This window comes from Schistocerca gregaria, chromosome 4 (assembly GCF_023897955.1).
Source record: "Schistocerca gregaria isolate iqSchGreg1 chromosome 4, iqSchGreg1.2, whole genome shotgun sequence".
Taxonomy (NCBI): Eukaryota; Metazoa; Arthropoda; class Insecta; order Orthoptera; family Acrididae; genus Schistocerca; species Schistocerca gregaria.
In genome coordinates, this window is record NC_064923.1 from 667,372,285 (window position 1) to 667,394,788 (window position 22,504).

Genomic DNA, 22,504 nt, shown 5'->3' on the forward strand with positions numbered 1-22,504 from the left:
GTGGGTCAACAGTAAAAACATCAATTTGCTGCTTGGCAGTATCTGAACAAGATACTTCTTGCTGACTGTGGCTGGAGTGAAAGTCGATAAAACAATCTAACACGTTTTGAAAGAATATAAGGTGTTAAGACGCCCAGAATCCACAAAAAATGCTGACCTTAACAAGTACCATAACTAAAACTGCCCCACACTAATGTGGTTGGGGAATATTTCCGTGACATTCTGAGAAACATTGAAGTGTACCGTAACTCATTCAGTCCGAAGATCACATTTATTTTCAACCAAGTACTTTGCAACCTGGCAAATGTTAAGATTACTTTCTCAGGCCCAGACTCCACTGATACTAACGCAATGTGTGTCCGACATAAACGATGCTTGTGTTTGCTGTACGCATCCTCCGTTACCACGCAGCCCTCTACAGTCCTGGAGAGCATGTTTGCTGCACATACTGCAACCAAAGGCTGCTCTGGATATTAGCAGACGCTCTCAGTTTGAGAGAAATTTCACGGGGCTTTCTCTGAATCATTCTCAACAATAAGTGAACTGAATAACATTTCAACCATGACTGGGTTATATCCATTGACACAATGGAGTAATGCCAAATGAGTATCAAAGCATCTATCCATCGAAGTGGCAGAACGCGATATGAGCAAATGAAGTACAGGGTATCCCACTCGAGAGAGGGCCCACAAACATGTACAGCAAATCCGCTGAAATTGCACCGAGCAATTTGCGACGTTTGACAGGGCAATACTGCGCTCTGCGTCGTCATATGACGCAACAGTGCCTTTACAAGTGTCGCTGTGAAACAATATTGGATTATTGGTTCCGTTAAGACATGTCAGCGAATGTTTAACGGTTTGGTGACCAGAATATAAAGTCGAAATGCTGCATACAAAAATTAGTGAACAAGATGGAGAGCAACGGAACTGTGTTGGGTCTTCACAGCGACGGACGACCGCCACTATCGGAAGGGAAAGTGACTGATGTGAAACAAAGATTGTTGGCCTCCCCTGCAAAGTCTGTTCGACGTTTATCTCAGGAATGTGGCATGTCACAGAATTGCTAAGAAAGCCGGCATGTATCCATACAGATTTACAATTCCTCAGGAACTGAATGTCAATAGCAAAGACAAACAAACCTTTGGTTTCGGCAATTTATTGCTCAGATCCGTGATAAGGCGTGGCTCCACCTTCTCAGAATACATGTTTGTGGTGTAATGAAAATCCACATATAGTGGTCGAGCAACAGTGCATTCACAAAAGATTGGCGTGTTCTATGCAATATCACAGGTTCGTGTCATCGGACCAATTTGTTTCGAGTCTACTGTGACAAGTGCAGTTTACATCGAAATGTTTAGGGAAGCTGTGATCCAATTGTACGATGAAGAACTTACTCTCGACTGGTTCTAACAGGATAGCATCACATGCCACACGTCTAGTGTGACCATGGCTGTGGTCGAAGCAGAATTTCTAAAGGACTGTTGCCCTCAAGGTCGTACGATTTAACACCACTTGCTTCTGGGGTGGCCTAAAAGGCTAGGTCTACAGGAACAAAGCACACGACTTAAGAATATTTATGACAGATCATCCGTGAAATCCAGGGAATGGCAGCAGAGGTTGTGGCAGTAATATTCGAAAATCTGCAGCGTCGTGTTCAACAGCGTTTACAAGTCGAGGGCAGAGGGCAGTCACTTTCAGCACCTTTAGTGATTCACCTTTACTTCCCCATGAACCAGGCATGGCATGTTCATTTCAATTCATTTCCTGATTTTTATGAAGCCTTTAAGTGTAATGCAAGGAAAAGTTTGTTTGTGGGGCGTCTTTCGAGTGAAACACGCTGTACTTTCAGTGAGAGCGAGGGGGCCTTCGTGAATAAGTTTCGTTGTTTCTCCAATTACAGTCAGTCCGTCGAGTGTACAATGTGTGGTGCAGCGATGTGCATATGCTTAAGTCGTGCTGAGATCTGTTGCATTTCTGGAAGTAGAATAAATTGTCTAATATGCATGAGAAGAAAGTGGTTTTTTTAGTGGATAGGGGAGGCAAGGAAATATATTCACCAATTTTTTGTAATGTGAATAGACACATCTTTCAGGAAGACCGTTAAGCAAATATGTATAACAATAGTGTGGGGAGTTCAGTTTTATGTTTTCCACAAACCGAAACAATTCATATAATACCGAAAGTCGTAAATACTGGTCAAATTTAGTGCCATTAATTTTGAAAAAGACTTCACTGATGGGAAGACATTAGTTCTACTTTGCTCTGAGATGGCTTACTAGGAGTGTTTCAGATAGACTATACACCGAAATAACATTCGACCATCGATGTACCTCTTAATAATAATAATAACAACAACAACATTTTACAAACACTGCATTGCATCTTAATGGAAAAAAGAAAACCAGAAGTTCTGTGAAAAATCATGAAGGCTTTTATTTTTAGATTCCAAAAAAATTACAATTTCGAACTGTACAGTAAAACTCCTATTAAACGAACCCAAGTATCCGAATCACCAATTATTTGGATAGCATTGAGAAAAAATTTGTCTCATGTGATCTGAAGTGTTGGTATTGTTAGATAGCTATTGCAGTAAACAGCACACTGTAAATTTCTTTATCGCTCTAGTCAATCCGCAACGAATGTATTAAAGGAAAAAAAATTCAGTACAGTCATAGTTTTGTTTGTGACCCTTCAGTTTAGTCTAAATCAGCCTGTGACGTGACCTTCACGTGCATGTTAGCGGACATTGCGTGAAATCCTGTTATTCTATATAATGCGTGATGGTTTTAGGCGAACTATGAAGTACAAGGTTTTTGTGAAATTTTACATACTTTTCCTAGGTATTATATAGAATGACCAGTATCGCCGTTCGGAGTGACCGAGCGGTTCTAGGCGCTACGGTCGCAGGTTCGAATCTTGCCTCGGGCATGGATGTGTGTGTGATGTCCTTAGGTTAGTTATGTTTAAGTAGTTCTAAGCTCTAGAGGACCGATGACCTCAGATGTTAAGTCCCATAGTGCTCAGAGCCATTTGAACCATTTTGACCAGTATCACTTACGCGAAGTTTTAAAAGGGCAAGAGATGAGAAGCCTTTATTAATTAATACGCATTTGAAATTTAAAGAAGGGCAGTTCCATCTTGTACGTACATTTCACGATTTAAAGAAGACTGCGAACAGAACACTTTTACCGGTAAAACACAAAGCAGAACTGGCATGACCTACTTGTTGCAGCCGGGAAGGCTAGAGTGACATTTTGCATTGCGCTTAAATTTTCATTTTGACACAAAGGTACCTCATATTTTAGCATTTCGTGTTGCACGTACACCCGACGAATCCTTGGCCACTTCCTGTGGACTGGCAGGCAGCTGCAGATCGGAGAAGTCGTCAAGAACGTCTTCAATTCTCATTACGTTCTTTGGATATACGGTGGTGGTGTCTGATTTTGCACAGAGCTGCTTCAAGGTTCCTTCTGCAGTTCCACGTCGGTAAAGGCCCTCTTCTGTCACGTTCATAACAACTGCCAACTGCCGGCCGCGGTGGACTCCTGGTTCTAGGCGCTCAGTCCGGAACCGCGCGACTGCTACGGTCGCAGGTTCGAATCCTGCCTCGGGCATGGATGTGTGTGATGTCCTTAGGTTAGTTAGGTTTAAGTAGTTCTAGGGGACTGATGACCATAGATGTTAAGTCCCATAGTGCTCAGAGCCATTTGAACCATTTTTGAACTGCCAACTGACTGTCCTTCGACGTCGGGAATCAGAACTTTTACAGTGGCAGCCAAAGGCACAGAAGGATATTTTTATTTTTGCTATTGAATCTCAAAGTTCAATTTCGATTCCGTTTTACTGTGGATAGTTTCCTCCACATGGAAGCAAACATTGCACAAAATGGCAACTCCATAACATTGCACTTCGTCGCTGTGATCGTTTTTAGGAGGATGTCCATAGATGGCATGAACGCTTCGGACACACCTGACATGTGCCAGCACTGTAGGTTTCTTTTAAAGCAGACGCAACATACATCAGAAAAAGAAGCATTTTTTCGGTAACCACAGAAATGGAAGGCTCTTCGATACCCATAGCCTCATCACTGCTTTGGTTTTCTCCATCATGGATTGCATTCTCGTCGTGTCTGCTGCAAGGAGCTACGCCTCTTGCATTAATTTATTTCGTCTTCCTTTGTGTTGTGTTGTTTGTACGCTATTTTTTCCACCTCTTCCTCAGTCCCTGCGTCTCTTAGAACATCGTCAGGCAGGGACAACATCGAGGTACCTACTCTAGCTTTGCAGCTGAACAAAGCTTCATACGGTGACCTCTGAATCCCAGAATGAAAAGCTCTGTTTTTCTTAAGTTGGACGAACCACAGTCCGTTACTCAAGCAGCTAGTTTTTTCATTTTGCATTCAAGCACACAGCATATTTTCACTGTCCTGATTTACTTTTTCGACGCTGCCCTGATTTTGTGAGTGGCGCGACTTACCATGGACGAGCAATGTGGGCCAATACCGCTTTCGGCTGCTTACCGCATTGTTTGAAAATTCTCTGCCTTTGACTGTACAACGGTTGGAGCACCAAGCAACATAGATGAAGTTGCAGGCTACTTCTTCAGCTCTCTGATTTCAGAGCCATGAGAACCACAAACTTAGTGAGATGCTCTTGGTAGACCACTATAACCTTATCATAGACAATTATAAACTATCAGCATGTACTGAAAATCGCTGAGATCCGCCTAACAACGGGAAGTGAATCCCGAAAAAACCACTGGCTTGACCGAAAAAACCTTTAACACCTTTTTGCTTTACAGCACAGTATCATGGTGGGTAACGTTCTTACACTTGGATGAAAGTTCTTCCAACATCCCGTCCCGCCCTCCATGACCAATAGCCAGATGGGCCTTGTTGAATATGTCAAATAACTCTCGAGTCCGCGACGTAAAAAGATAGATCAACTTATTCTCAACCATCATTACGTCACAGTGTTTCGGCAACCAATAGTCACGTCGTTCCTTCTGTACCGTCATCTTAGTCTTTTTCGCATCGTTGACTAAGTCTTTAGTTTTCTTTGTGCGTGTGTTCTAATTTGCTGTGCGGCTTGTAAAAGTCCTTGAACCTTTAGACAAAGATGTGAGTTGACACGTTTAACATGGAAACACAATTTCAGACATAATAAATTTCTCAATTTTGAACTTTGTGTCAATCCTTGAGAACGAAAATGGGAGTTCATCGGGAAAGGCATAAAACAAGGAGCCCGAAGAGGCAGTATTAAAACATTGTTTGCATTAGCGAGCATTGGGAAACCCTCTTAAAGAGCCGACTGTTTGCGAAAAGCCAAAAATTTTAGCTATAAAAATCGATAGGGTCTTCATTTAAAGCGAGCAATAGTTGGCTACGGAATTTCAAGGCAAGGCACAGTAGTAGTGAGTTGGATTTACGTGGTGAAAAATTATCAGCAGACACTAAAACAGCAAAAATTGTGTTGAAAATTCAAAATTGAAGCAGAATCTTATAAAGGTGAATTTTTATACAACGCAGATGAGACAGGCCTCATTTGAAGGCTTTGTTTGAAACAACTGAAGCTTCTAAAAGAGAAACTAGTGCTCCTGACCTTAAAGTAAGTAAAGATCGTGTTGTTATGCTGCAATGTGCTGACCCTACGGGAAACCACAACGTTTTCCTTCTGTTGATCGGAAAAAATCTTTTACAAGAATCAACCAGTGGCCTGGATGACTGCTACTTTGTTTGCGAATAGTACGATACAATCCTTAAACCTGAAATTAAAAATAATAAAGAAGAAACACCGAAAGGCTATAGAGAAAGAAGACAGGAAGGTGATAATTCTGGCCAGTGCACCCATCCACCCCACAGAAAGCGTTCGTGATAGAAAAAAAAAAAAATGGACGTTTCAATTAATTCATGTCGCCGAACGTAACTAGTTTGTTGCAGCCAATGGGTCAATCGGTTATCGAAACTATGAAGCAGCATTACAGAAGATAACTGTTCTGGAAGCTTTTGGAAGATGGAAATGAAGGCATTGTGGCTCATCACCTGAAACTGAATTTAAAGACTGCGCTTTCAGAGTGTCTGAAGCAAGTAATCTGGCGGAGACACAAACATTTAAAAAAGCTTTGAGTAAAAGGCATTTCAACCAGAGACAAGGTGCGAAAAGACGAAGCTTAAAAGAAGCGTAAAAACGAAGAGGACGGACCTACGATCATTTTGAAAATTCCTGGACGTTCTAATATAGGCGAGTGGCTTGCTTGTGATACTTCAGATCCTGGATTCCAAATTATCAGTAATGATGAAATCATTCAAAGAAACTGATGGCCAGGAGGATGAAATTGTAACCGAACCAGTTGTGTGAACGTTAGCTGGTGAGGTGTTTGCGTGCATTGACAGCGCCATCATAGATGGAGCGGCACCCTAAGTGAACGTGCACAGCTGCTCACCGTCAATCGAAAGCGAGATTTAGCTGCACGAAAACAGTTGAAGACAAAAAACAGAATGACCGATACGTTTAAGAACTGAATGTATTTAAGCACAGTACTGTAAAAAACTAACAACATTGTTTTGTAGCCATTAAATTAATATTACAATAGTATGTAAACAAAAATTTAGCTTTTTCTAAGAAATGATCTGTTTTCATGATTTATCCTATTATCGAGATATTTGATTAATCCGCATTTGGTCCGATCCCGAATCGTCCGTGCCGGAGTTCTACTGAAACTTTCTTTTCCAGATTTCTGGAAATAAATTCTTTCATTGCAGTCATAAGTTTAATCTTGTATTCCCTGTCTTGACGAACACTGAGGAGGAGTAGCTGGGTTAGTCTCGACCGTGTCATTTATGATCTGAGGCAAGGTTTAAGTCTTCGAAGGCTCAGGGGATGATAATGATGCTGGAACTATCAATTACAATGATCAGGGCGAGTAACTTCCTGAAATAGTGCTTTAACTCCACCACGTGCAGCAGTAAGTTGTCTTCCAATGGAGGCTACTTTATATGGTTGTACACCAGTCGTAATGGATCGCAGCATTTCGAGCTGTGAATGAAGTCTGTAGAGTTTAAAGTCTGCTGTGTATGTGTATTCGCAATAAGGAATTGTTTGGCAGGACGTAAAAGGTATCTCTTCAAGATGGCATGTCGCTTTATATCCTCATGGTTGAACCTACGATCAGGATAATCCAGAAACAGATCAATCATTTCAAATCATCTTGTCCATGAGACAATTCTTCGTGAACAGACGAACTTCCTGTATATGTTTCAATCTCGCTGTCGTGTTTCGTGCCCGTGAGAAATTTGGTTCCTTCAGATTTAGGTCCTTAGAATAAGCTTTGGCTTTCTCTAATAGCAGATCAAACGCTTCCGCAATCCTTAGCGGAGACAGTTTTAGAAGATCTATAGACCGTTTCACTCTGGCTGCATTAAAGTTTGGATTCTGCAAAGACCCGCAAGTTTTTTAATTGACCAGCTTAGTCTCTAATTGAGCTCAGGACATTCAGTACTTCGCTCACTGTTTTCTGGACCCAGTCATAATTTTCGCTGAAATGTCTGAAAGATTTTATCCTTACAGCTCACCGAATCGGATACACTGGTATCAACGAGTGAACAGGATTTGGACTTGTCGACAACAGATGGTAGCACATATGCCTACACCTTTTTTTCCTTTTTGTGGATTCCAGAATTATATTTGAGACTTATTTCACTGTAACTAAGACAATGTACAATGCACCACGGCTTTTTGAAACTTCCTGTAGCGCAAGATCCAAACAGTAGTTCCTGCAGTCGATGTAACAGCTCTTTGGTCGATCTGTGAAAATGATTTCCTTCACACCGTTGTTTTGCCATGATGCATCAGCTGCACTATCGCAGCAATGGGCGCATAGAAACTCCATTGCTAGTGAGAGTTAGGGAACTAATGACCTCAGATGTTAAGTCCCATAGTGCTTAGAGCCATTTGCTAGTGAGAGTATTAGAAGGATGTCATGAATGGTAGTTTCCAACGTTTGTGCACTGAAGCAGACTGTGTAAACCCTGATTTTTTTATTTATTTTTAGTTCGATCTTCCTAAGGTCGCTGTAATGTACACAGAGTGAACTGTTCCTTGCCAGCGACGTCTGTCGTTGAATCTGGCGTAATTCTGTAAGACAGAGAACTTTGTATTTACCGCACTGTGTCACGTAACCCATAATTTCCAGTACTTCGTTATGTACCGTTGGCGCCTATCGAGTGTCGCGGCACCTCAGCCAGATGTTCAGATCTGGTGCAACGTTCTTCTTTACAGAAAAGTATTATGATGTTTGAACCCACCCGGCTAGCAGCGCAGTCTGATGCGCTGCTTCCCGAGAGGGTCCGGTGTGCCGACCAGCCTGTGGATGGTTTTTAAGGCGGTTTTCCATCTACCTCGGCGAATGCGGGCTGGCTCGCCTTATTCCGCCTCATTTCACTGCATTGGCGATTGCTGCACAAACCCAGTTTCCACATACACTTACACCGTAATTATTCTACCACGCAAACGTTGAGGTTACACTTGTCTGGTGTGAGACGTTCCTGGAAGAGGAGGAGGAGGAGGGGGGGGGGGGGGTCCACTGGGGGCCCAAACACACTATAACCCTGGGTTCGGTGTGGGGGCGGCGGTGGGGTGGGTGGACTGCTGTGTCCTGTTGTGAACAACTGAGGGCTAAGGCGGGACGAAGCCTCTCCGTCGTTTCTAGGTCCCCAGTTTATTACATACATACATCATGATGTTTCCATGACCATTTCCTTTCCTTTTCTATCCAAGAACCTGAGTAAGCTGATAATTAGTAACAAAGCAGTAGTATATTTCTCCCGATGGCCAGCGGATGTTGCGTGTGCAGGCTGGCCACACGTATGCTGTTTTCATGTTGCTGAATAATTTCGACAGACTCTCAATGAAAAAGGATCTTTACTTTTAATTTGAACTTTACTATAGCTTTTTTCTCTATAAATAGAAAGCGTCTTTCAGGACAGCAGTTTCTTCCTGTGGTCTTCTGTTAGTCACTTGTGGATAGACCTAATGAGGTCACAGCAGAGGACACTGTCACTCCTGTCTTCTTAATGTAGCCACGGATAAGACAACCTATTGCGGTTTACAGGAGCTTCTATTCCTTCGTGTATGGAGAGAATGTACTTGGACTTTTTAGAACTTTAAACAATGTCTATAGGATACAACAATCTGATTCAGTTTTGACCAAAAATTGTAGTCAGCCAAAATCCGAATCGCATATTTGCTGATGTAAATCGTAATTTTTATCGCTGTCTCTGCCTGTAAATCACGTTCATTTCTTATTTGTGGGGGAGGGAGGGGGCGGGGTCATATCTGAAAAAGAGAATGCTGGCTCGTAGAGCTTTGTCTCATGGCGGCCCAACATTAGAGCACAGCAATTCTACCATCCGACGTCTGCCGTTCCACAGATTGATGCATACATTCCGTTTAGTTTTTTCGACGCGTGTTGCTTCATTGTGGAATACTGTGTTAGAGAGGGGCGTGTGGCAACATCTCTGCACTTCCGTCCCCTTCACAAGGCTGTACATAATAACTTACTTGGTGAATTAAGTATGTTGTGAAGTCCTAACGTGCTGCAACCAGAATGTGGAAACTTTGAGTGTTAGAAACATGTCATATGCAACTACTTTCTGTACATTGGGCTTTAAGAGCTCTCAAATGTAATTGGTTGGGGGTGTTAAGGAACTGAATAGCGAGGTCACGCCTCAGTCAAGAGGTAGTCCATCTTTAGTTAGTGACTTCAGCAAAAAATCTGACCAATTATTACGGTATGTAGGACTGGGTAATCGAGGCATTGAAACTACATTTTTTTATGCCAGAGATGATAAATTATTAAAAAAAGAGGCGTAAGTATAAGGAGCGAACCAGTAGGTTGGTTAGAGAGCAGATTAGAGCTCCATCAGGGTTCAGTTATGGCGAAGGAAACCTGACCCACATGTACCCGCTACCCCAATGAAAGCTACGACAGTAACGGAATGAACAGTGGCTTATAGCTGTGATATACGTCATGGTAAAAGTGAAGGCGTAAACATGAATGAATACCAATAGGGTGGCCAATAGTAAAATAAGGTGAGAGAAAACGAGTTCGGTAGGTGAGTGGGCGCAGGCCTAGTGTTGAAAACAGGAACAGAACCCATTCTCTCACAGGAAGCAGAAAAACCAGTTCTTTTATCAGCAGCTAATATCCGGGGTAAGAAATCCTTAAGGTCTTGTCTTCATCGGAATGCTACTTCTAAAAAATAAAATAGGATGCGGCAGAAAAAAGACCAGCGCATCTAAAAGCAGTCAACGCAGAATAAAAGGAGAATGGCCAAGGCGGGTGGCAGAGAATACGGAATCTGCATTGTTTCGGCCACAGAATGTGGCGGGAGAACCTGCTGCTCAGGTAGTTCTTAATACCTGGGAGTCGAGATCACATTCCGTATTCAAGACCATAACATGTGGCGTTTGTTCGCAATGTTGCTCAATAATGGAGTACAACAATGGAGGTAGCCGAACTGCAGCCACCTGACGTGACCCAGTTGCTTGAAACTCTAAGCAGTTGTAAAAGATTCAAATGGCTCTGAGCGCTATGGGACTTAACATCTATGGTCATCAGTCCCCTAGAACTTAGAACTACTTAAACCTAACCAACCTAAGGACAACACACAACACCCAGCCATCACGAGGCAGAGAAAATCCCTGACCCCGCCGAGAATCGAACCCGGGCGCGGGAAGCGAGAACGCTACCGCACGACCACGAGATGCGGGCGAAGCAGTTGTCATTCTAGGACAGTTTGAAGTGGGACTGTTCCAAAAATATTACATTCTGTCACTTAACATTCTCGTGCTCAGTGTAGATGAAAAATGCGAGGTTTCTGGACTGGAAGGCGCTGCAATGGCAACCTACTCGTATGCAATGGCAACCTACTCGTATAGCGTAAAGCGCAGCGCGCTAACTAGCGAGACGAGGATACGGTAACACACAAAACAAAGTTTACACGATTCACAGACAGATGGCGCTTTCTACTTCCGTCCACAGCATTACGTTAACTGAAGATTGTGGCGACATGAAGAGCTTCCGGCCACAAAGTTAAATACAGTTAACTTGCTAAATAAACAAACAATAAACAGCGGACTCCGTACGAAGATAGAAATTTAAGGAAAGAGGAAGGCGACACTATGGCATACGTGTGACTAGTCCGGGCCGTAGCGAAACATGCCAGTCCACTGACACAGGCAGGTCCACAAACTGTGTTTGGGCCTTAGCGTGGATTCAACACAGTACATGAAGCTCTAATGTCCGTTATAGCCATGCCGACAAGATGTTTGGCACCTTGCTTTGCCTGTAGCAGTGCATCTTTCCATAAGCGGCAATGAAATTTTGTTCGATTTTCAAGCGGGAATATATCTTATATACTAGACAGGATATACTGTATGTCTAAGCTAAATAAAGACAAATATTATTGAAGAAGTCTGATTGGTAGTAGTGCAAATAGAATCAAGTGACGCAAGGGTAATGATACACGACCTCAGAGCTGCTGAATAGCACAGGCTCATGTCAGTACGCTACCTGCAGAGGACGACTGCTTACTTGCTCATTCTCACGGCGAATACGACATTCAGGGCTCACTTCTACAGCATTCAGCACTGTTACGAAAGAAGATGGTGTGGGGAATATTTGTGTTATTGCTTCAGTCTATACGTTCACATCAAAACTAGTGTATGATGACGCTTTCGACAATGGGTCTTTGATCAGGTTCTTTCTTTAATTCCTACATAGCAGCTTGCATTGAATTATTATATAACACGTAAATCCCGTAAAACGTCTCTATGCTTACAATGATAGCTGTATGATATGGAAGCACTTAAGGCCACATAAATAAGTAAAAGACGTTAAACACAGTGTGGTGAAGTAACGATGTGTGGTCTGATGCGAGGTCAGTATGCAGTAAGATCTGCTAAACTACTGGTTCCACTCACATCACTGTCCTAAAAGTATACCCTGAACGAACCGACCGAAATGTCATGTTGTGAAACGTCCGTTCCCCGGAGACGGACACTGAGCGAGGTGACGCAGTGGTTTAATGAACTCTGCTCTCATTCGACAGGACGGCAGTTAAAATCCCCGTCTGGCCATGCAGATTTAGCAGTCGTGTGGCTTCGCTGAACTGACTGGAGTGAATGCCTGGAAGGTTCCTTTGATACATACACGTACGCCTTCTGCCTACAGTGTTAATAGGTTATTTCGCCAGTCTACATCACATAACACATTTTATGAGGTACGAATTCTCTGCGGGACATGCACTGTAGATAGCATATTTAAGTGGTCGTAACACTGAGACTGATTTCTAGTCCAGTCGATAGCCAGAAAATCGATGATGACCAATAGTTTTAACATCAGGTCTACAACTTAGCTTTCGCCGTTTTGCAATAGATGGAAGTAGCAGAACGTGGTGGTGCAGGTGGCAGATCGTCTGTGCCATACAATAAGCTTAAGCATGCCGTCAAAATATTAAACGATTTGTGATTGCATCATGCAGTTACTCTCCAGAATTGTTTCAACGGGCAGCCCAAACCTAACGAAGGACATCACACATATCCATGCCCAAGGCAGGATTCGAACCTGCGACCGTAGCAGCAGCGCGGTTCCGGACTGAAGCACCTAAAGCTGCTCGGTCACAGCGGCCGGCGAAGAGAGGTTTCGAAGCTATTGAAACCGATGGAAACAATCACAGTAGATCGTTATCGAAAGCAGTTGGATCGTGTGAGCGGAGCACTGGAAGAGAAATTGCCCAAACACAGCTATAGACAAGAAAAGTTGACTTTGCAGCATGACAGGGCTAGAGCCTGTGTCGCAAAACCAATCTAAACATGGTGGAATGGGAAGTCATACCCCACCCGCCTTATTCTTCCCACATTGCCCCCTGTGACTAGCACCTTTTTCGATAAGTAACATCCGGCCTGGCTGACCAGCGCCTCCGTTCATAAGAGTAAGAGTAAAAGTAAAATTGGATCGATCCATGGATCTCTTCAATAGACGCCCAGTTCTTCCGCCACGTGATTTGAATGCTGCCCGAAATACGGGAGAAAGTAGTGGCCAATAGCCAATATTTTGAATCTTAAATGTTTGTATTTTTTTTTACATTGATGCCTCGAACTTCGAGAAAGAACTGCAGAAGCAAAGTTGTGGACATAATAACAGTAAAAATACGGTAAATTGTTTTACTGTTGATTTAGTTTTAGTCACATTATTTTCCTACATATTTGAACTCTGAGATCCAAAGTTGAAATATTAAACTTAGTATTCTCTCTTGGCCGTTTGATTGTGCTTTATAAATAGTACTTACTAACCTAGCAGGTTTATTGCATTTTGCGGGCCAGAACTCGTGAAGCTCATACCTGGAACAAAAGAAAGCGTTTCGTTGCCAGAATAAGATGCTTCCTTATAATCTAACATTCTAAATTAGCATGCATAGTGTGGCGAGGCTCTATTAACTGCTTCATTAATGAAGATTACAGTTTATTGGTATGACCATCTTCGGGCAAATTAGTTCTTCAGGTCTAAAATATGCAGATACTCTACCAATTTTAGATCTGAAGACAGCTCAATTCGTACAATACGAGGCATATTTTAATAAGAATTGTTCCTAAATTTAGTTGTATAACATCCTGCAGCAACCGGCTTTAAATAAACTTTGTTGCTGACAACCAACTCAAAATACATACATTTATTCACTAGCTGTTACCCGCGGGTTCGCATGTCTAGTTTTGTTATGATGAGTAATGGTGAGTAAGTAAGCTGCTGCACATGCAATAAGGCCAGGGGCTGCTCTCACTTGTGGCATTTTCCGGTAAACACAGCTAATCACCCTCCCCCTCCCCTCCCCCCTGCCCACCCTTCCACTCTCCACCCCGAGTTGGTTGTTCGCACCATAGATCCGCAACCGGGGCCGCTTAGAGCAACTAGCCGTGGCACTGCAGTCGGCATGGTTCCACATGCCTGTCGATACCTTCCAGAACTTCACTGACACTTCCTGCTCGTCTGCGCTGCAAAAGGCACGTTATTCAGGCATCTGACAGTTGAACTAGTGTGAACTGGATCAATGAAGGCCGGCCGTAGTGGCCGAGCGGTTCTAGGCGCTACAGTCTGGAACTGCGCGGCCGCTACGGTCGCAGGCTCGAATCCTGCCTCTGGCATGGATGTGTGTGATGTCCTTAGGTTAGTTAGTTTTAAGTAGTTCTAAATTCTAGGGGACTGATGACCTCAAAAGTTGAGTCCCATAGTGCTCAGAGCCATTTGAACCATTTTTGGTCAGTGTTACAATAAGCGTACCTTAGCGTCAGCACTGTTTTGGCTCCAACAACAAGCATTGTGGATTAGCGCTGTTTTATTCTGTTTTATTTCTCTACACTAGTTTGTTTATTTTTATGATGAGTCACAGTATAAATTTACTGAAAGAAGTGGAAAACAGGTGGTAATGTCAGTGAAGGTCTAGCACCACGTAAATGCATATTTTTTCAGTCTTTCATGGAGAGGCCTTAGAGTTGTGTTTTCCTTTGCAAGTGCCAAGGGCCTTATCGACCATACGCTTCTTGTACGACCCTCTACCACTTCTTTCTGCCGCGTGGTCTGAGGCGTCTTGTCACGGTGTCCTTTCCCTCCCCCGGTGGGAGGTTCGAATCATCCCTCTGTGTGGTGTGTGTGTGTGTGTGTGTGTGTGTGTGTGTGTGTGTGTGTGTGTGTGTGTGTGTGTGTGTGTGTGGTCCATAGTGTAAGTTAGGTTAACTAGTGTGTAGACTTAGGGACCGATGACTTCTGCAGTTTTGTCCCATAAGACCTTACCACAAATTTCCTCTTCTTTCTATCGAGTGCCCTTTTTGTCCATTTGGTGTTCATTCTAGCTGTGCCCTGCCGGATGTTATCTCGCCATCTGATTCTCGGTCTTCCTCTTTCTCCCTTTTCAGCCAATGTTCTGCAGAATGATATTCTAGCCAGGCTATTTTCCGTCATTCTTCGTATACAGCCTGCCCAGTTGGACCATCTTTAGCACTTCGACGATATTAGTGTTTGTACAGCTCTATTTTTCCTTCGTCTCTAACCTTCCATTTCATGATATTTTCATCGTACGCAAGTCCAAAGAGTTTTTAATATTTTCCTTTCGAATATTAACAGCTTTTCTCCATTTTTATTTCTAAATACAATTGCTCTTTTCCTTAAGATTTTGCTAAAACTAAAAAGTTTTGTTGGCTGTGGCAGATACTTCTTTATCTGTTCTAATGTTGTTACTAAAAGGACTCCTTAAGTACTTGAAGCGTTTATATGTCTTTAAAGTGACTTCATCTACAGCGAATGGTGTATCACTTCAGATATTTTTTACTTATGCCCAGATATTCTGACTTTTCTTATTAACATGTAACCCCATTTTTGCATCATTCTGATTAATTTCTTTCTAAAATTACTTATTAATGCTAATCATATGCGTACGCATGTCTAATCATGTTCATGTCCTGCAGTTGGATCCCTTGTAGATTAGTTTCAGTAAATTCTCCGCGATCTTCTATCGCCTTAGAGTTAGTAAGAGAGTATGAGGGACGATATGCTAAATTAGTGTCGTGAGTATACTTAACAAAAAAAAAATAAAATAAAAAAAAATAAATCGGTTCAAATGGCACTGAGCACTATGGAACTCAACTTCTGAGGTCATCAGTCCCCTAGAACTTAGAACTACTTCAACCTAACTAACCTAAGGACATCACACACATCCCTGCCCGAGGCAGGATTCGAACCTGCGATCGTAGCAGTCGCGCGGTACCAGGCTGAAGCGCCTAGAACCTCTCGGCCACCCCGGCCGGCACTTAACAAAACCTCAAACAGTTTCTTTCAGAGGGCTTTAGACATAAGGAATTTTACTTTACTTACGTGTAAAGTTTTGACTATCTAGCTTTTTTTTTTTTTTTTTTTTTTTTTTTTTTTTTTTTTTTTTTTTTTTTTTTTTTTTTTGCTCAAGCCAAAGTAAACACGGAAGGCCGGAAACAATTCCATCACTACATACAGAACAAGTGACATTGTTAGTTCATGAATATTGTTCAACGATTCTTTTTTTCTTATGTTTCGTGTCTCTGGTGTGATGCTCTTTTTATGCAAGACAGCAAGAGTCACATATTTGCTTTCAATACTTTTCCAGGTACTTTATGATGAAGACAGTGCTAATCCACTGTAGGAGGGACAATGTTACACGTAAACAATTTTCTTAGGACCTAACTTTTTTTTCTCATATGACAGGTTACATAGTATGAAAATAGTGGAACACTTGTTTGTACGAAAATAGAGTAAAACTTCAAAGAAATAGCTGCAAATAAGTCCATTGTTATATATGATTTACAGATTTAACCTACCACATAACAGCAGTAACTCTAAATTACGTCGTCGTCTGTTAGCACTTTCTGTAGGGTAACTGGTTACTCCGCTGAAGAGCGTCTTACACAACCTCTTAAAATTAACGTTTCACGTCTATTTATAACCGACATTAGCACTTCCAGAAATAATTTTCATTTTACAGCGGATTGTTTTCCGATTTGAAACTTACTGGCAGATTAAAACTGCGTGCTGGACCGGGACTAACCCTCCAGAATGAGATTTTCACTCAGCGGAGTGTGCGCTGATATGAAACTTCCTAGAAGATTAAAACTGTGTGCCAGACCGAGACTAACTCGGGACCATTGCCTAGGTCCCGAGTTCGAGTCTCGGTCTGGCGCACAGCTTAAATCTTCTAGGAAGTTTCGGGGCTAACCCTGTTTGGAGAGTGAGAAGTTCAGCTGTAAAGACGGGTCATGAGTCGTGCTTGGGTAGCTCTGCCGTTACAGCATTTGCCAGCGAAAGGCAAAGGTTCATAGTTCGAACTCTGATCCTGTTCCAGCGACTAATTTAATCTAAAGAAAATCGAGTGTTTTCAAAGATAGTTACCCTCTCAATACTCGACTCTGCCGATTTAGGAAACTTACGGGAGACTGAAATCTGTTGAGACTTTTGAAGCCCGCCCGTACTGGCCGTGAGTGGAGTGTCTTCGAGAGGTGCCGCGACGTCGCGTGACCCGGCTGCGCAGTGTGTGTCACCAGCGCGGCGGCTGCGTGGGCGGCAGGCCTGCCCCTAGTTTCATCACCTGCCGCTTGTCCGCACCACCTGCCCCTCCAGCGCTGTCAGGCTCAAGTTCGCTACGTTCTGCCGTATACAGACTGCTGCATAACACAACATTACTTTTACTTTTGATACCTCTCTACCGTTTATTAGGCCCAAGCGAATCTTTCTCGGCACTTCACACAGGCGGAGCTGATAATGAAAAATTTAGTAACTATTAGACGGCACACGTTGCGCAAGCAATAACGTATTTAAGTGTAATCTTTATGTGCTTAACAGTTTTTGGATGGCATTTCAATACAAAGCATTTGAACAAAAAATAATACGAATATCTAGAATGCCACGCTGCCATAAGATTTTGTTCTGTCCATGTACCGCCCAACAGACTCACCCGAAGTAGGTCAAGAGTGAAAGACATTTCTCTACTTCCAAATATCTTGGAAGGTCGATTTCAACTGTGGCTCCATTTTCTTGAGGACAGTAAACGTGATGTATGGTTTTCAACTTCTACCCTGGTGCTTGAGGCATTTGTTGAGTTCTGGACAAGGTCGGAAATTCCCAGCTACGTTTGGACTGTTCTGAAATTAACGGAACTGGGGTTGCCGATTTACTAATGTGGATGAGAAGACACCACAAGTCAATTTCAATTTTATCTTCCATAATTGTGATCCTTGTTTTCGAAAAACTGAAGTTGTCTTTATTACTGATTGGCCGTTTCCGGTAAAGCGAATACTGCTCGTTTTCTAGTCCAAGTGAGAGGAAAACATGCAAAAAGCCGGTGACTTTCAAAGGCAAAGCTTCTGGACCTTGCAGATGGCTGTGGATATCGAACAATTTTAAAGTACAGAACGTTGGAAAATCAAACCTATTCGATCAGATTTGATACCGTCTGAGCTTCGACTACTCCAGGAAAAAATATTTGTGAATGGCAAACATTTTGATTCCAATCAAGACGTTATGGGAGCTATTAACGGTTATTCCGCCTCCTTTCCAGGACTGTCCTTCGGGAATACAATATATATTCACTGGAAAAACAGAGTAGGAGTGCACTAACCTAAAGTGGGAAGCTATGATTTAGTGCACTTTCGGTCAGTGTAACCTGAGAAATTTCCTCCTTGCACACAATTTTAACTGAAGTTACTCTTCATAAAATGCATGTCTTACGAAAAGCATCTAATTTCGTTCTGAGCCATTCCTATATTGAACAAAAACAGTTGAGAGAAAGAAATTCAAGACGATTATCAACAACTGGCGGCATGATTGGGTGTTCATCCTCAACATAACGAAATGACACAGCACAGATGTCTGAAAAAATTCATGTATGTAATTTGGTTAAATGATCTCCGACCAACCAGTGGAATATCTCGCAACTCTCCCAATATCCAGTGTGATCATCCCGAGGATTTTAACGTTAAACGACAATATAAATTTACAAGATGGTCGATTACAACTCTCTTGTCCTACAGTTTGCTAAGCCCTTATCGACGATATACGATCCCTACCACCAGCACTACGAAATACAGGAGATTCAGAGAAGAGTTATATGTTTCCTTAAAGGTTTGTTTACACCAAAGTTCTGAATGTTTGAGCGACAGATGCAAACAAGAAAGATTGTGTGTTAAATAAAAGCTTACTCTTAAAATTCAGAGTGCATGTTCCACATAGTCTACAAACATTGATTCCCCTTGCATGCGTATCAGTTAATGTGAAATTCGAAGAGATACTGGCCTGCCTCATCTGGAAAATATTTTATAAGACTAAAAAATGCTTACAGAAGTACACTTCTGTATACGAGACACCTACGATTAAATGTCTAGGTTAATTTCTTCTTTCAGTGAACACAAATGTTATCCTTTGTGTAATTTCGTAATCTTGCCTCCGTTGCTCTTAATTGTCTCTAGTTTCACGAAAATTTAGTGTCTTTCGGGTTTTTATATCATCCAAATAATTATATTATTTTCAGGTGCTGATTGGAGAAATTTATTCAACTAAGTTATATTACCGCAGATAATTTCTAAATTGTACTGATAAAGTTTCGTACAATTAAAATTATACTCACGTATGTGTGACATTTTCTCGATTACCCGACACACGACCATTTTCTTCTGGATAAAATATTCGGAGTTGCTAAAGCTTCTTCATTTTTGAAATATCTATATCGACATTTCGATACCACCACAGTGGTAATCTTCACGAGCACTTTTATTGATTGAATGAATACTGTTTTAGACAGTGTCGCGTACGTATAAAATACTTTGCGGGTTTTGAAAAACTGCTATTTTAAGCTGACACTGATTATGCAGTAAAAGTGTATACACGACGAGGCACCTAAGATAGGCCACCGCAAACATATCCAGAACAAATATACCGAGGCGGCTTTCGCTAAGTTATGGCGAACAACGTAGTAAAATTCATATGTGCCTGCCGACGCGAGTTATCTAAATAAATAAAAGAATAATATCATTCGATTTAAAAATTGCAACAGTTGCTGGTTTCTCTGGACGCTCGTGTGAAGCAATAGATTAGTCTATATTCAACAAAGGTTTCGTAAGTTAATATGGACTGCAAGGGCAATTTATTTCCCAAGTGACGATTTCATGCGATCTGTGAGAAGTACATACACTGACCTCCTCGGATCTGTTTGTGAGCGCAGATGCTGAAATTCTGAATGCTATCTACGTATCCTCTTAAGATCATGTTTTGTCCGAATAAGACATAGATGAAGTTGCACAGTGAGACAACTATGGCCAACTGTCCACCTAATGGTATCAATGTTTAATTCTACATTACACTGTTGCTTTATTTGCAAAGATAGAAAAATGTAACAGTGATTCGCCACTGAAATTTACAAAATCATGGTCTCCAAACCTTGAAATATTAGCAACTTCGGTTTCGACAGTGCGATTATAGTTGCTGAATTTAAGTGATGCCAAGACATTTACCTATGCTTAGTAAACCCAGAAACGTCGGATTAGTGGTAAGTAAATCGAATAAGTTCGAATCCACAAAATTATGATCGCAAAGAAGTTTGTTTAGTGGCAAAAGGCAGTCCAGTCCATGGCAGTCAATAACAAATTCGTCTATGTCTCTGAATTCTCAGTTACGTACGCTTGTAAATGATTAAAACTTAATAAAGCAGCGACGCGAATTTCTAGTAGATGCACCCAAAATTTGATGTTTCTCTCGTCTTTATGCCCACTGCCAGACAAACGGGTGCCCTATAAACCCAGCGGCCTGGTATGAAGTATCCCGAACAGAGCTGCCTCGCAGCGACTGACACACGCGGATTCGTGCCACCCTTCTCTGTATGCAGCAGCCACACCTGCCACTGAAGGTCGCGTGCCCAGCAGAATGCAGTACTCCCTCTGCCCGCTGCCGAACTCTGTAAAATCTCCTCCTCGCTTAACACTGAATTATCGACCGTGTACCAGAATGGATATTGTTTGAGTGTACTTTTGCTAATGCTGGAACGTAACTTTCGTTACACGCTCGCTGTCTACAGGCTGTCAACCAAGGCAGACAGTTCAAGTCTGATAATAAGTCACATGATTAATAATCATTCTTACGTAAGAAAGCAGCCAGAGATGTGCATTCTATCTGATCTGCATGCTTATCTGTGGCGAATATTCTCTCAGGCCAGGGCTAATCGCTGCATTATTACTGTGACACTCTCTCAAAAAGTTTACAAATATAATTCCTATCTACGATGGGCGGCGGAAAGCGTGTGTTTGTTACATCTACTCTTAACACTCACGGAGCCAATTTCTCACTCGTGTTTTTTCTTCAAACAAACGGTGGTTTAGCTCGCGCAGCGCATAACGAACTAACGATCCTCCGAAAATTAAACTATTTTCAGCTGAAGCCCTACAGCAAAAGTGAAATCGTTGACCTATCAATAAAGACGGTGGCCAATCTTTAACTCAATGACTGCTACTCCATGTTTCAGTAACCCGACCCGTACTGATAAAGGTAAAACCTTCTGACATTCACCGAATTTCATTTTAAGTTACTGGAAATGGCAACTTAATTTTTGTAATGCAGAAGCTAAAATACATTCACAAGAAACAACAGTGCCGGAATGTACCTTGATTCGTCAACTCAGTCTTTTTCCTCGCTCGATTTGACCCGAATTTTATATATGGTATGACTGATCACGAATAGTATAGTATTGACTTAACAAGTACCGTATTGCGTGCCTTCTGTCTAAGGTCTAATTGCTGCTGAGCAACATTGACTCCTCCCATACACACTTGAATGACCAAGCACCTTGACCGTGGTGGCAGTTTTTATTTTTATTCGTTGATTTATTTATCGTGGGAAGGTTAGGGTCATCTGCCTAGCTGGGGAGCTCAGCCAAAGCTACACGTAAGTTTATCATCGTTTCCTGATGTATTGCGACGCCGTCGAGAAGACAATTCAGAATTAAGTAATTTTTATGGGACCTCTTGGATAAGTCTTAGGTTTTGCGCCCATATAACTACTGAAAAAGAGATCGTCAATCATGAGGACGTTTTAACTGTATCCAGTTGCTCGCGCCTTGTCATGTACGAAGTGGCCCGTGAATAGCGCAGCGCTGCAAGACTTCATTTATGAAGTACGCCATGCGTCTCGGCCCAGTGAGCTGGCTGCGATGGAAGGTGATAAGTGAGACTCCCCATCGCACCCCCCGCCCCTCCCACCCCCTCAGATTTAGTGGTAAGATGGCCCAGTGGACAGTCCGTCAAAAACTGAATACAGTGCAACCATGAACCAGGAAGAAGCTGTACTTACCTGTGAAAAACGAAGCAAAACAGAAGCAGTGAACGGTCCAGGCTCAAGATTTGCAACATGGAGCGAACTAGAACAGCTTTATTGGGTCACGGTGTTGGATTGCACAGGGGGACATCCGTATCCAAATCTCCCTCGTGCCCCCATTTTCTTTCCCACAGAGTTTTGAACTGTCTGTTTGGTCATTGATGTGTCTGTTCGCTGTATTCAAATTTGTATGTGTGTAGTGGTGTGAAATACGTTTGTAACAGCGAGGTGGAAGAAAGGGCCCTCCAGACGTACATATCTCCTATTCGTTCTACCCCAGTACCACATCTTATGACTCTTGAGTTCCGTTTTGGAAGTTCCGACTCTTGAATCCCTTTTTTGTGATATACTTCACACCCGTTTATTTGTTGTTTCGTTTCTGTGAGAATATATGTGGTATTTCATCTGCTCCCACTATTCGTCACTTTTACCTTTGACAGTAACATATTCTTACCACGTGACTCATACTATAACCGGTGTATAGTATCACATTCACCTAAACTACAGAAGGACAACAGACACGTCAATGACTGGACGGGAAGTTCATAATTTGGTGAAGAAAAAAAAAATAT

The 22,504-nt window shown here is 42.2% G+C and overlaps 1 protein-coding gene across 3 annotated transcripts in view; it reads right to left on the bottom strand.

The window, feature by feature from the left end:
* Window positions 1-22,504, bottom strand: part of LOC126268182 (cell growth regulator with RING finger domain protein 1-like) — a 357,652-nt gene that overhangs the window by 17,435 nt on the left and 317,713 nt on the right. For 2 of the 3 annotated variants that reach the window (XM_049973784.1, XM_049973785.1), the window contains exon 3: window positions 13,355-13,402. The exons of the other annotated variant lie outside the window; for it this stretch is intronic. In XM_049973784.1, coding sequence (XP_049829741.1) covers window positions 13,355-13,402 — 48 coding nt within the window. The remainder of the gene's footprint in view (window positions 1-13,354; window positions 13,403-22,504) is intronic. 3 annotated transcript variants of the gene reach the window in all.